Here is a 15,514-nt window from a genome sequence, read left to right on the forward strand (position 1 = left end):
TAAAAAATGTTCAATGTCACTAATCATCAGGGAAATCCAAATCAAAACACAGTGAGATGTCATTTCACATCTGTCAGGTTGGCTATTTTTAAAAAACTAAAGACAATAAAGTGTTGGCAAGGATGTACAGACATTGGAACCCTTGCACACTGTTTGTAGGAATGCAAAATGGTGCAGCCACTATGGAAAATAAAAAATAAAAAAGAATTCCTCAAGAAATTAAAAATGTAACTACCATTTGATCCAGCAATCCCATTTCTGGGTAGTTATCCAAAAGAACTGAAATCAGGATTTTGAAGAGATATTAGCACTCCCATGTTCATTGAGGCATTATTCACAAGAGCCACAATGTGTAAACAACATCAAAGTCCAACAGGTGAATTGGTAAAGAAAACATGGTATATACATACTCTGGAATACAATTCAGCCTTAAAAAAGGAAAATTTTTGCAATATGCAACATGGATGAATGAACCTTAAGGACATTATGTCAGTGAAATAAGCCAGTCACATAAAGACAATACTGTGTGAGTCCACCAATATGAAGGAATGGCACTATTTCCTGGATGTGCATTTCTCTGGTTGCAGGACTAGAAATGATTATGTTTCTCCATCATTGAATTTGCTACCTTCTAAGCAGCTGCCTGGATCTTATAGCTGATCCTGCTCCCCTTATTGAATAACCTGCTAAACACCTTTGTGCTAAATTGATTTGTGACTCATGTTTAGCAAATTTGTAGGTCTTCATTAAATCCATTCATGTACTCACACCACTTCTGGTTCTTACTTTGTTATAATACCAAACCTTTTTTTCGTTGCTTTCTTTTTAAAAACTTTGCTACTGATGTTTTAATGTTATTTATAATTTTGGTTAGCTACCTTAAATCATTTTTTAAAAACTATGAAAGAAATAGACTTCAAATCCCACTCAACAAAAAAGGGGCAGGGAGCAAATATGGTGGCTGCATACACAGAAATAGAGCAAGACTTCCAAGGCTCAAATTCTACCTCCTGTAGTCATGAGCCATGTGAACCTTGGGCAAGTTACTAGATAATACTGTACCTAGTTTTGTCATTAAATGTAGACAAGAATTCCTACCTCACAGAGCTGTTTTCGGCTTTAAATAATATACTTAAAATTGTGCATTTAGAACAGTGCCTGTTCTAAATACTCAAATGTTAGCCGTGAGGAATTTATTTTATGCTGTGGCTTAACTATCACATACATAGCTGAGTTTACAATCTAATATCAACCTAAACAGACAAGCATTCCCATCATATTGTCTAACAGAATGTTTAAATGGATGTGATGCTTTACAATTACTAGGAAGAATCTGATCTTATTTACTCCATTTTCTGCTGACAGTATTATCAAATACAGGCATATTTCTTTAAGGGAGGCTGGATACTGAAATCTGGGCTTATAGGTTCAAGAACTCTGTGTTTTCTGTAAACATCTGAATATTCAAAAGATTTTTTATTAAACATTTTATTTATTTATTCATGAGAAACACAGGGGTGGGGGAGAGAGAGGCAGAGACACAAACAGAGGGAGAAGCAGGCTCCATGCAGGGAGCCCAATGTGGCACTTGATCCCGGGACTCCAGGATCACACCCTGGGCCGAAGGCAGGTGCTAAACTGCTGAGCCACCCAGGGATCCCCAAGAATATTAAAAAGATTTTTTTCAAAAGATTTTTAAAAACAAAACACAACTTGTGCTTTGTCACTGCCAGAAAGAATTTGAAGCAGCAAAATATTAAGATTCAAATACTTTTTTTTTTTAAAGGAAGAGCTACACAAAAAGATGTACATGAAGAGGAAGAAAAACTGTATCAGAAATTATTGGCTAAAGGAAGTTACTATAGTTGAAAACAGAACCACATTTCCTCAAAGGGCAGCCAAAGCAAAGAGAGAAATATGAGAGGTGTCCCAACTCTATTTAATGAAAGGAAGTTTGCCATTAATTAGGAGAAACACTTTTTGTTTCTAAGCTAACATAGCATGTATGGAGAACTTTGTTCATGGTGGTTAAGAACTTTGAAAGGAGATTTAAAAAAATGCAGTGACAGTTCACCTTTGGCAAATACCTTGTCTAATAGGGGAGTCTCAAACTGATGTCCAAGGTTTTCCTGATTCTACAAGCAGTACGCCCCTCCTCCCCCCTTTTCTTCTCATAATCTCCATTCTAAACAGCAATTCTATTTTTCCAGTTGTCCAGGCTAATTGGGCGAAGTCATTCCTAATTCCTCTCCTTTCATACCCTATATCTGATCTGCCAGCAAATATTGTCAGCTTTGCCTTCAAATATACCCAGATTCTGGCCACTTTTCAAACCTGCTCCACTGCCACCACTTTGATCTATGCCACCATCATTTCTTTTTTTTTTTTTTTTTTTTTTTAATTTTTATTTATTTATGATAGTCACAGAGAGAGAGAGAGAGAGGCAGAGACACAGGCAGAGGGAGAAGCAGGCTCCATGCACCGGGAGCCTGACGTGGGATTCGATCCCGGGTCTCCAGGATCGCGCCCTGGGCCAAAGGCAGGCGCTAAACCACTGCGCCACCCAGGGATCCCTGCCACCATCATTTCTTTCCAGAGTTACTGCTATGGACTAACTGGTCTCCTCATTATCACTTCAGTCTGTTTGCATTAACTAAAACCTAAGTTGGATCACGTCACTTTCCTACTCAAAATCCTCCCTAGAACCCCCATCTCACTCAGGATAAAAGCCAAGCCTCAGGAGGCAGTCCATGGTCTAGTTTCATCCCTTTACCTCTTTGGCCATACCTATTACTCCTCCCTCTTACACTACATAGCTACGCTTCCATTCTATTATGGAAATATTCCAAGCACACTTTTACTTTAAGACTCTTGCAATTGCTATTCCCTTTGCCTAAATGTTCTCCTCCTAAGTGCAGCTTTCCCTGGCCCTCTCCCCTTTAATATCGCGAACATTCCACACACATCACCCATGGCATTTTGTATCTCCTTTATTTGTCCCTTCAGCACTGTTCACTACCCATCATGCTGTATCTTTTATTTTCTTACTCGTTTCTATCTTCCCCACTAAAACATAAGCCCCAAGAAGGCAGGGATTCTTTTTCCTGTTAAATCACCCAAAGTGGTTTGGTGCAGAGCAGGTATTGAAATATCTGTTGAAAGAATGCATAGATAAAATTTGAGGGCATGGTCTTAAAGTATACATATTTATGAAAGTGGAAGTGGGAGACAGAATAATATAGTTCAGTAAGCAGTATTTTGGTGATCTCATTTGCTACATGCTACAGGGTTAATGCTTGGATCATAAACACAAAAGAATGGATCATAGATCTTTTAGCCAGTGTCCCTAAAGTGGGATGGCACAAGATGATCCATTAGGATGAGGGGCCGAAGTGTTTAAATTTATAAGGTAAATATAATTCTAAGAAACGATGGATTTTCACTGGTGCCCTCACTCACTCAGTCTACGTGTCAGAAGATCATGCATCACACATGGTTCTTGAAGTATCCTGACGGAAGAGTAGAGTAGGAGTATTCATGTTAGATGTAATTATATATTTATTTACATTATTACATATTCCTATCCTATTTTACATGTACCAGAATATTTTTAAAATGATGGAAGTAAGCAATTACAGCTTCAAGATGATAGCCTGGAAAAGGATTTCTCCTTCTGGATATTTACCCTGTCTCATTTCATGACCCTAACATGTTAGATGAAGGAAAATTCCCTAATATAAATTAAGGAACATTTAGATAAGTAAGATCACTTTGATAAAAGAGTTAAGCCGTAAATATTATCTTTCTTTTGAGTATATTTGGGAGACCTAAATAGAACTTTTTCTCCTTGACCAGAATACTGATATCCCCTTAATACCACTGAGTAACTAAGTGTTCTATTAGGTGTTAGCAAAATGACAGAACCAATATTCAAAATGCTTGGATAAAAAAACACCTCATCACTTAAATTACCTGAGTTTTCAAAACTTAAATTTTGACAGAAAATGAACCAGACTTTTCACAGTTGGGAGGAGGGAATTCAGGCACTTTGGGAAGAACATGAACCTTTTATGGTCACCGAAGCACTGTTTAAAGAGTCTAGTATTCAACTTGCAAAAAGACAAATCTCTAGTAGGACTTAACTAAAGCTTTAATTATTCAACCACTGAACAAAGTTCCTTATTAATAAGTAAGAGATGCTTTCCCAAGAGAACCAGAGATTTAAAGTGTTACATTAAATACAAATTCTTCATCTATTTCAAGTGAGTATTTGTGAAGTGGGGGGGTAGATTTGTCCCCAAGTTTTCATTTCTGGTTTCCCATTCTCAGTTATGCAAAAACGAACTCACAGAGACAAATTCAAGTAACTATTTTGAAAAGTATTTACTTAGTTTGAATAAATTAATTGCAAATAAAAATTAGCTACAATATATAGCCTGAATAGAAATGACTAGAACAAGTACAACACAGGACTTGATTTCCTTGCATTAGTCACAAAGCATGTGACTATCTAGAAAACTTCAAAATCAATTATATTTCTTTGAAAAGGGGGTAACAGCAGTTACTGATACATCACAACTAGTAAACTTATAATACAGGTTTCCTGACATGCATTTCCTGAGTGAACCCAAATGATCATTTTAAAAACAAGGAAATTTTGACAAGTTGAATTAAAGTAAAATAGTTCATGGCTTCTAAGCAACAGATTTTTTTTTTTAAACCAAAAGAAAATTCAGAACAGCATAGTAATAGTTACGATAAATTAAAGCTATACTACCACATACGAAAATTTGCTAGAGGCAATTATAACACAACTTTTGAACTAAAGGAAAACAAATCAAAAGATTAAAAAAAAAAAGATTCTCTCTAGTCTAAAAGTGTACTGATTTCTACAAGTGTCACAAAGGGTTTGATGTAGTGCAACTGTCTATACTTCCCTTGTGGTGCATTAAAAAAAAAAGGGCAGGGAGGGAGTGAAGAAACGTTTTCTTGCTTCTTTAAGTGAAGAACTTATTGGAATTAGAGAACAAACATACCATGCAAGTATGTTCTACTCGGCTGTCACTGGTGCTCATCTGCCAACCAAACATTCTCTTGAGTCACACGGTGGCAACTCTCTTTAGGATTCAAAGCCGACAAAGTTAAGGCGGGTCTGCTAGTTTAAAAAAGGGGGGTGGGGCACTATTGTCATTGAACCCTTTATATCTCTCTAGATTTCTTAATGCCTAGGTAAGACCACACGCAGAATAATCAATTAATTATTTCTTTTTATAAAAGCAAATCAAGTCACTCTCTTCCTTGTTAATGTATGCTTTCTCTCATGAGAATGATTTTTTTTTTCTAGAAACAGTGAACAGATGAACCACAGTTTATATCTAAAAAATAAACTTGCCAAATGTTGCTGATACTAAAAACAGATTAAGTTATCATGGGAGAAAAATAGATAATCTAGATTAAATTGCATATTCAAAGGAGCATATAAAATGTTTTTAGCATTAAGTTTTGTTATATACTACACTTGAGAGAAACATTAAGAAAAAACTTTCCTGATTATATTCAATGTGGTTAAAAACAAACAGCTCTTACACAATAATTAATATGAATTTGGTTTTACAAAGTATTCTAATTTACCAAATTCCATATTTAGAAGAGGGTGGGGAGAGAGGCTCTCTTGTCCTTTCTAAGCTTGCAAATCCTTGAGCTATGCTCACTAAACTACCGTTCACACCAAGAGTGTGACACCATCGTTACCATGCTACTCTATCAAGAACATTCTAAGATATTTTCTATAATAAAGATAAATAGAAAAAAGTTAATATACATGTTGCTGTATTTTACAATGTTTGCAACAAACTGTAAACTAACATAGTTTGAACCAACAGTACCCTCAGTTATATAAAACAATTTTTCAACACTGAGGATGGGTGATTCAAAAACACTAAAAGGAAGGCAACAAATTAGACTATGTCTTTTTATCCTCAAAATATATTTTCAAAACTCAGAATTCATAAGTCTGGTACTTTCAGAAATTCTTTTTCTTGAGTTTCCCAGATTTTCTGATCAGAAATTGTTACTATTTATTATAAATGTTTAAAAAAATTCTTCATCTTAATGCAAATGACCAGAGCAGAGAAACTGTGACATGGACAACAGGTTGGAAAACCCAACTCACTTAGCTTATAAATTTATAATGTAGTCCTGGAGGACAACTGTCTGTTAGTCTAGAGGTCCTTGGAAAATAAGTCTGATGTAGCCTTGTTCACCAGCCAACTGATGTGCACAAAAGGGGCAGGCTGCATGAAAAGTATGAGTACCATGAGGAAGCGGGATCTGGGACCAATAGGCAGTTGTCTTTTCTGAACACACATGCCCACATGGGCTGAATGCATGGGTTGGAGGGCCGGCGTCCACATAAAATCCAGCTTCACATCCAAGCCACAGAGGGACATAGGGACCAATAGACCTACACATGGGACATTCACGATCTTTTCCATCACGTTCTTCTTTGTTTCCCCAGTTATGATAGCCATGCACATGGCCGCAGTTTAGGTATACCCATGGCTGTTTTTCATCGACAACATCTTTCCTCTTCATACTAGGAAATGCTAGTGTGTTGAACCCTACAGGGCACTGAGGTCGTGCTGCATTGATTTCCTGTCTTAAAGCTTCTAAATGCTTCACTGTAGGAGTGTGGGAAAGGCCTTCTGCAGTACGCCACAGCAATGTTGCACCGCAGAGGTCAATTAATGAGCCATCTTGTAACTGATTGGTTTCAATTTCCACCTAAAGGAAATAAGAATCGAAAAACACATTCACCATTTTGTTTTCAATTTTTACATGAGAGTTTTGGTCTTACATGCTCCTTACTCAAGAATTGAGATTTCCTATGATTGTTACTAAATATAAGAATGGCAGTCATGAAAAATGTAAGTTTGAAAATCAAAGATAAAATACTGAATAGGAACATATATCTTTTTAACTTTACAGTGAAGATAGTTTATGACTAAAACATCTAGCTACTCAGTAAGTCTAATATTTCCAATATACAACACGGTCAAAGAGATATAAATAGAAAATACACAGTGCTATTTAATTTAGGAAAGCTTAGGTTTTAAAATGTATTAACATAATATGAAAGAACAAATTTTTAAAGTGTCTTGATTCAAACATTAAGATATTATCCTCTAGTTTAATATTTAGTGGTCAGTGTTTGATAGCCTTAAGTACTCTATGTCAGCAAGAGATTTTAAGAGTTTTTGGAAATAGATAACGCATTCAGTCCAACCCACCCTATGTGTTTACTGTAGCTAAATAAGAAGCTCCATCTCAATACTTACCATTTTTCCTCTCTGCTGAGCTGATCTGGTTTCCCGCAGGCTAAATACATTTCCACACACTGATATTTCTCTCCATATTCCAGGCTTGGAGTCTTCTGTGAACCCATTACGTGGATGCATAACAAGAACGCCATTAGTGGTTAAACCATCCATCTGCCCATCTGACGTCTTCCATTTGGCAGCCTTCTCCTAGTAGCAATTAGAATAGTGAGCTTCCATTTCTTTTTGTAATTTGGAAACAGAAGTGGTTATAATATAATGCATCATTTAGGAAAAAAGCTTTTTACCCCAAGAAAGATGTTTTTTGATGAGTCAAATCCTGCAGCATAAATCCGTGCTGTAAAGGGGGGATTCCGTTCACATATGATTCTACAGGCAAATCTTGATATAGTGCTTTGCACTGACTGTGTATCAGAATTACTTTGGCTTCCAGGAACTGTGTCAGTTACTACAAAATCAATGGGACTTTCAGTCGACCGACCAATCTAAAGGAAAAAAGAAATGTCTATAAACCTACTGGAAGGAACACAATGGAAAAATCCATTCAAGAAAGATACAAAAAGGTGAAATCAGTAAGCCTCTGAAATTTCTAGAGCTCAAACTTATACTTAACTCTGAGAGCATCTACACCCTGGAAACCTAATCTGTCATACTTGTTCTGACATGATAATCATTTAGAGCATAGAAGTAAGTGGGAACTTACCATCCAGAATATATAAAACCCTCAGGGAATGCAGAGTTTAGCATGGCTGAGATTTCTAGATGGCTGGAAACTTTAATTTTAACCCCTTTGGAGGGAAATATGCCTAACATGTATTACTCTACCTTCTTCAACAGAATATAGTGAACACACAAGTAAATCTTTTATGATGACTCCAAGACATTGAACTATAAATACCATTTATATTATACTGAATGCAGTGATGTTTCAGGTGCTATAAAGGTGTACAAGAATGCTGATCCTTACATTATGGGCTTATATAGCTTTGCTTTGAGGCCTTATGCATACTTTATAGATATTTTTGTGTGTTTTCTGTCAAGTTGTCAACTCCCATTTCTTGCTATTAGGCATATTTGGTTCTAGCAGCATACCCCTCCTCTAATCAGCCACTATTATTCTGCTAGGGTTGAGGAAAAAAAAAAAAACAAAAACAGACTTCAAAGAATAGTATTTCAAAAGGTTCTTGGTAAGATCTTAAAGGATTCTCCAGGGAGCAAAGAAAAGGAATTTTAGTACATGGCTTATGTGGCCTTTATTTTATATACCTGGATGTCCTTTTTATTTTCTTCCTGTTTCTTGGCCATTATTTTAGAGAGACAAGGTTCCCAGATAAGAGTTTTGATATATGGGTCAGTAAATTAAAACATCTTCAGAGGTACCACTAGCAAATAAACTAATTTTCATTTTGAAAGATGAAAGTTGAGAAGAAAAAAAGAAATAGATGACAGAACTGATTGTCTTGGGGTTTTATTTTATTTTATTTTTTAAAGATTTTACTTATTTATTCATGAGAGACACACACACACACAGAGAAGCAGAGACACAGGCAGAGGGAGAAGCAGGCTCCATGCAGGGAGCCTGATGTGGGACTGGATCCTGGGTCTCCAGGATCACACCCTGGGCTGAAGGCGCCACTATACCGCTGAACCACCTGGGCTGCCCTGTCTCGGGGTTTTAAAGTAAACATTTAAAAATGAAAGAAAAAAGGAAATCTGGAATAGAGGAGAGTGTCACAGGGTTTTAAAGTAAACATTTAAAACTGAGTTCATTCATATATTTGTTATCAAGTAATATAAAACTGAAGTAGATATTTAGAAAAAAACACTGACCCTCTACAAAGATGATGACACTTCAAAGACATTCTTTGCATAGCTGAGTCTTAAGAATTCCTCATTACCACACACTTTTGGAGAAAATCCTTTTAGCATTTTTGTCCTATCATCAAGCATGTCTTTCTTATTTGGATGGTTTTAGAAGAAAACTGGTTAGTTAACAAACTTAAGACTGCATGTCCCTTTTCCTGCTTTTTAGATAACATTTAAAGAAAATGGTCTCAGAAACTTTTGAAACTAAAAATATTTCTAAAAATAAAAGGTTCTTTTAGATCCAAAAAATGCAGGCCCAGGAATGGATTGAGGATTGATATTTAGAATCAAGATATTCAGAAGTGGCACTCAATTGGGAGGGGAGATTGTTCCAGAAGAGCTGATACTTGAGCTGAGTCTTAGAGATTTAAGATATCAAAGCAATATTGGTTAAGATAGGTCAGAAGGAAGAAACCTTAAGTATCCATGAAGAGAAAAAGCCTATGTGATCATGATCAAAGTGCCAAAATGTAACTGTGTTAAGATAAATTTTAACAATTCTTCCTCTAACTGCTACAATTAGCTTTAAAAATATAGAGCTCATGTCATTCCCTCCCACTCTCATTAAAAACCCTAATGGTTCCTTCCTCACAGACTATCCAAACTTCTTAGTTTCTTATTTCTATAATAATTAGAAATTGACTTCACAATTTGCTTCCTACCGATCCAGCTTAGTTTCCTATCATTGCCATTCATATGAAAAGTATATTCTAGCCCCAAGCAGCCCGTAAATCTTCTACTACACCACTGTGTACTTTGTGATCTCTTTTGTCAGAATGCCTCTCTACTGGCTAGACTGACAAAATCATACTCACTTGGATGACAAAAAAAAAAAAAAAGTCTGGATAAAAAGTCACTACTGTGACATCTTCCCTCCTCTTCAACCCAATCAGAAACTTGTACTTCACATTTAGATTGCCAGTATAACACCTATGAATATAACCAAATTATAATGTCTCCTTTATTTACTTCATAGTGTCAACCAAATGCAGAGAGTTGGAGTTTAAATAGCTAATGAATTACAATAAATGTTCTTGTTCAGTTTGGAAGGAAGGCAGGCAATCCCAGAATGATTATAAAATCAGTTCCTCAGAGACTGGCTAATTTATCAGGGTAGTTTCCGATATATCTCCAATTTTTTGATGTAGAAATGTTTGGATTTTCCATCAGTGTAATGCTTTGTAGAAGGAGTATCATGACTACAATTTAGAAAAAACTCTCCTTTATGAAAAGGAAAAAACTGAAAATGCTGCAACTTATCTAAGGAACCCTCATAAGATAGTAAAGACACTGTTCTATAATTCAGAATGCCTGCTTTTTTTTAAAGATTTTATTTATTTATTTATTCATGAGAGACAGAGAGAGAGAGAGAGAGAGAGAGAGAGAGAGGCAGAGACAAGGCAGAGGGAGAAGCAGGCTCCATGCAGGGAGCCCGATGCGGTACTTGATCCTGGGACTCCAGGATAATGCCCTGGGCTGAAGGCAGACGCTAAATTGCTGAGCCACCCAGGGATCCCCAAGAATGCCTGTTTTTGTTTTTTTTTTGAAAAGTTAAAAATTCCTTAATTTTTTATTCCTGGTACCACTACCACAATTTACAGGGCAATATACCTGATGTAATGAAAAGAAAAAGAAAAAGAAAAAGACAAAGCTACAACAGATAAAAGACCTCAGGAATGTACATCTAATTGACACTACATTGCATTAATCAATAGCTGCACTTTTTGCAAACTGTGGCTATGACGGTCCTGAACAAGAAGGGTTTCCTGTTTAAGCTGCAGTAACTTTTCTGACTATGGATCATCGTTCCTCCTGTGGCAGATTTTTACAGTTCCTCTAATGCATTTGGGACGACTGTCTCAAAGTAACCTGCAGCTTTCCTGACAACTCCTCGCTCTCTCTCCTGCTAAGAACTGTAGCCCTTTTCTTCTGAAATTTTTTTAGAACCTTCTGCTACCATATCCACCACTTCTACCACCAGATCCATAACCACCACCATAGGGACTGCCCGAGCTTCTTCCACCAAAACTGCCCCCTTTCATGGGTCCATAATTTGATTGCTGTTGTCCACTATAATTTCCAAAATCATTATAGTTCCCACCACCACCATAGTTACCTCCAAAATTTTCTCCTTCATTGTAACCATCGTATCATCCTCCTCCACCACCACCACCACCACCACCATATCCGCCTCCTTGGTTTCCATATCCTGGTCCACCACCACCATAGCCTCCTCTACTACTATAACCAGAACCACCACCGTAGTTGCCACCATCACCTCCTCCATAACTACCTCTGCTGCCACCACCTCCACCACCATAGCCTCCTCTTCCACCAAAGTTTCTACCACGGCCAAAATTACCACCACCTCCAAAGTTTCCTCCACAACCCATGAAGCTGCCAGATCCACCTCCATGACCTCTTTGCGATCCAGCACACTGCATCTCTTGTTTAGAAAGGGCCTTTTTCACTTCACAATTATGCCCATTAATAGTGTGGTATTTCTGAACAACAATTTTATCAACTGTATCATGATCATCAAAAGTTACAAAAGCAAATCCTCTTTTTTCCACTCTGTCAGTCTTCCATAACTTCTATGGTTTCAATTTTGCCATACTTTTCAAAGTAATCTCTCAAATTATATTATTCTGTATCTTCTTTAATACCACCAATAAAAATTTTCTTCACTGTTAGATGGGGACCAGGCTTTACAGAATCCTCTCCAGAAACAGCTCTCTTTGGTTCCACTACACGCCCATCAACCTTGTGTGGTCGGGCACACATTGCTGCATTCACCTCTTCAACACAAGAGTAAGTCACAAGACCAAAACCCCTGGAACGTCTTGTTTGGGGGTCTCTCATTACCACACAATCTGTAAGTGTGCCCCATTTTTCAAAATGTTCTCTTAAACTATCATCCGTAGTTTCAAAGCTCAAACCACCAATAAACAGTTTTCTCAACTGCTCGGGTTCCTTTGGATCATGGCCTTCCTCCCTCCGGCGGCAGCGGTGACGGCCGGAGTCGGGTTGGGGGTGGCCAGGCAGCGGTTTTACCTCCATTTTGATACCGGACTCACCTCTTCCAACTCGAGTTCAATATCAAGAATGCCTGTTTTAATTTCAATTCTGCCCTACTAATTTCATAACCTTTAATTCACAAGATTTCAGTAACTTTACTGACAAAAAATAAGGGGTAAATAAATGAATTCAAGATATTTTCTGAAACTAAAGTTCTAGTCTGGAATCAAACATCTAAGTAGCATCTTGATTTTTTAAAAAACTAATTAAGCATATTTATTTTAACCGGTTGTCAGTGAACTAAAATGTAGAAAATCATCCTAAAGCTTTTGTTAGGTTCTCATTAAGATCCCAACCTTCATCTTCATTAAGGGTGTTATTTATTTTAAAATTCTTTTGGCAAAAGCAAGAAAGACATAAATATATATCCATATTCTGATATTAACTACTATAGAGACACTACACTAAAAAGTTCAGTATTCTCCTAGAAGGGCTAGAGGAGAACAAGTGACTTCAATAAAATATTTTGTTATTGATTATAATTAAAGATATCTCCAGGACTTTTCCTGTTCAATCTTGCAAAATAAAGAAAAATTGAAAAAAGTCACTGGGACAGTAATTGTAAAGAGTAACATTATCAGGTACTTTATGCTCTATTTGTTTTCAAACAGTCCAGGACTTTACAAAACCAAAGAAGGGAGAAGACATCATGGATTTTGTTTACATCTTTGGGTTTGATTGTTCTATCAAGTATATAAAAACATCAGTACTTGATTGGTACAAAAATGAGAGGGAAAAAAAAGTTTTATGCATTAGTAACTTGGAGCAAAGATGAGTTGAAAAACAGGTTTGATCACAAACATAACATAGACAATTAGAAACTGCCTATACATTTTGCTACCTAGAGAGGAAGGTGGAAAATAGTGGCAAAAACCAGTTGTAAATATGTGCAGGATATTTCTTGCTTCCTTTTTTGGGATAATAGTTAACTAAACTATTATTATAACTACTATTATTAATAGTTGGCCCAGCTTTGAGCACTTTACATGTACTAACACATCTAAGCCTCCTAAATGTCATATGAGGGAAGAAGCTCTATTACCTGAACTTCACAGGAGGAAACTGAGGCATAGAGTGGCTAAGTAATGTTTACCAGGGCCCATTTTTTAATCATGCTATGCTGACTTCTATATATGAGATTTAGAAATATATATTTTAGTGAAATACATGATTAAAATATGATAATCATGAATCTGACCACAGCAAAAGTCACTGACAATAGGTTTTCGACTTTTTTTTTTTTTTAAGAAAAAAAATCCAGATGTTATAATACCTGAAACATATCAGTGTTGCTGTCATGAGTATATTCAACCACCACTGTCTGTGCTCGAGATAAGGTATACGATATGCTGTGCTGGTCCTTGTTGCTTATTGCCTAAGGAAGAGAAGATTAATAGCAACATTAGCTGGTAGGCCAATCAAATCAAATTCAAAAGAGAAAAGTAATCTATCACGTGTTTGATATATTTTCTCCTGAAATTTAAGGTAGAAATCAATAATTCTTTGTAACCTCAACTGTGAGTAGTTACTTGAGTGGGATGTACAAGAATACTTTGAAAATGTTGTAGAGTAAGAACATAAAATTTCACTGTATAAAAACACTGTAAAATCTGGGTCTCCCTTATAAATATTTTAAATCATAAAGTAATCAAAATCAAACCCCATGTAGAAACTGAAAATTGTACTTAACCATGCTCTAAAAAGGAGAAAATATAGAATTCTGCAAGATAAGAATCTTGATTTTAAAGTAACTCAAAGAGTTATAAATAAGTTACCAAAAAGTTAACTGGTTTTCTTAACATTCTTTGACTCTATAAGGTGACAAGTATTTGCAATATGCTAGGCTAGATATGGAAAAATTCATAGAATGATTAAACATTACCAAAGGAAATGGACAGAATGCTTACGACTATACTTCTGACTTATTCCAAACTAAAAACATTGCTAAAAAGAACTTTTCAGTTTTGTTTTCAGGCGTTTTCTATGTATATGAGTTGAAGATAATATCAGAAAGGGGGAAAACCTGCACAAAGGAAGTGGAAACAGGTTGTATAAAGGGAAAACAGATATAAAGACACAAAAGAATGATTATACACAGCAAAGAAGCTAAAATTCAAAAAATGTTTCTTAATTAGAACATTGGCATTATGAAACCTTACTTAGTTTCAATTTGTAGTTAATCTATAATAGATAAAGCCTTACAATAACAGCTTTGAAATTAATTAAGGCTGTGAAAATTTCAAATATTTAAAGAGAAAAAACAAAACACCTGGGTACCAACTACCCAACTTTATCAAAGCATAATAATGCCATTTTTGCTTCTGGTTTCTTAAAAGAAATTAAATTCAACAGACAATACCAAGGCTGCTTACATGTTTCTTTCACTTCCCTCTCTTCATAGGGGTATCCAACCTCATTAATGCAGGGCAGATCATTTACATGCACCTTAACGTTTTTAAAATAAACATTATATAATTGTTTTGCGGATTTTAAAACCTATAATTACTTTAACTCAGCAAAAAGCAATGAGTTTTCAAACAAATAATTGCCTGAATATTGGAAGTGAATTCTTAATGGCTAAAGAGATTTTAAAAACACAGGTTTCTGTGTACTTTGAGATTGTAATCTCCGGCTTTTTTTTTTTTTTTTTTTTTAAGCTATTAAACCTACTCGGAGATTAAGAATAAGAACTATGTCTAATTAAGTTTTGACTGGACTGAAAGGCAGGGTTTAATCTTATCCCAGATGACTGCCAGAATAGGATATTTTAGAAGTAAGGGTTATAAATATTTTCTTTCTGCTAGTGGTTCTCAAACAGAGGTAGTATTAGCTGTGTAAGGGGCACTTGGAAATAGGTAGGTGCATTTTCTGACTATGATTTGAAGGCTTGAATGGCATTAGTGGTTGGGGACAAGAATATTAAATGTCCTGCAATATATGAGACAATACCCTGCAAAAAGAACTGGCATACCCAAAATGCAAGAGAACTGCTACAGGGGCAATTCTGGCATAAAGCTCCTCAGGTTGGATCAGTTAGCTTTCACTCCCTTTCACTACCTGGTTAGCACAACCCTTCTTTGCAAAGGAGCAAAAAGAAACACTTAAAGGAAACTGTCCCTTTTCTACATTCATTGGGTCTCAAATAGTAATAGAGGAGGCCTCATCAAGACATGAGGACTGTTCTAGTCACCATACTGTATACAAAACAAATTCAATTAACTTCAGGGACTGAA

General features: G+C 36.1%; 1 protein-coding gene across 8 annotated transcripts in view; it reads right to left on the bottom strand.

Annotated features, from left to right (window-relative positions):
- Positions 1-4,358: 4,358 nt before the first annotated feature.
- Positions 4,359-15,514, bottom strand: part of PELI1 (pellino E3 ubiquitin protein ligase 1) — a 135,960-nt gene continuing 124,804 nt past the window's right edge. For all 8 annotated transcript variants that reach the window (XM_072768605.1, XM_072768603.1, XM_072768604.1 and 5 more), the window contains 4 exons: positions 13,555-13,656; positions 7,625-7,822; positions 7,338-7,526; positions 4,359-6,783 (listed from right to left, as the gene is read on the bottom strand). In XM_072768605.1, coding sequence (XP_072624706.1) covers positions 6,217-6,783; positions 7,338-7,526; positions 7,625-7,822; positions 13,555-13,656 — 1,056 coding nt within the window. In that variant the 3' untranslated portion in view covers positions 4,359-6,216. The remainder of the gene's footprint in view (positions 6,784-7,337; positions 7,527-7,624; positions 7,823-13,554; positions 13,657-15,514) is intronic.

The sequence above is a fragment of the Canis lupus genome, chromosome 11 (assembly GCF_048164855.1).
Source record: "Canis lupus baileyi chromosome 11, mCanLup2.hap1, whole genome shotgun sequence".
Taxonomy (NCBI): Eukaryota; Metazoa; Chordata; class Mammalia; order Carnivora; family Canidae; genus Canis; species Canis lupus.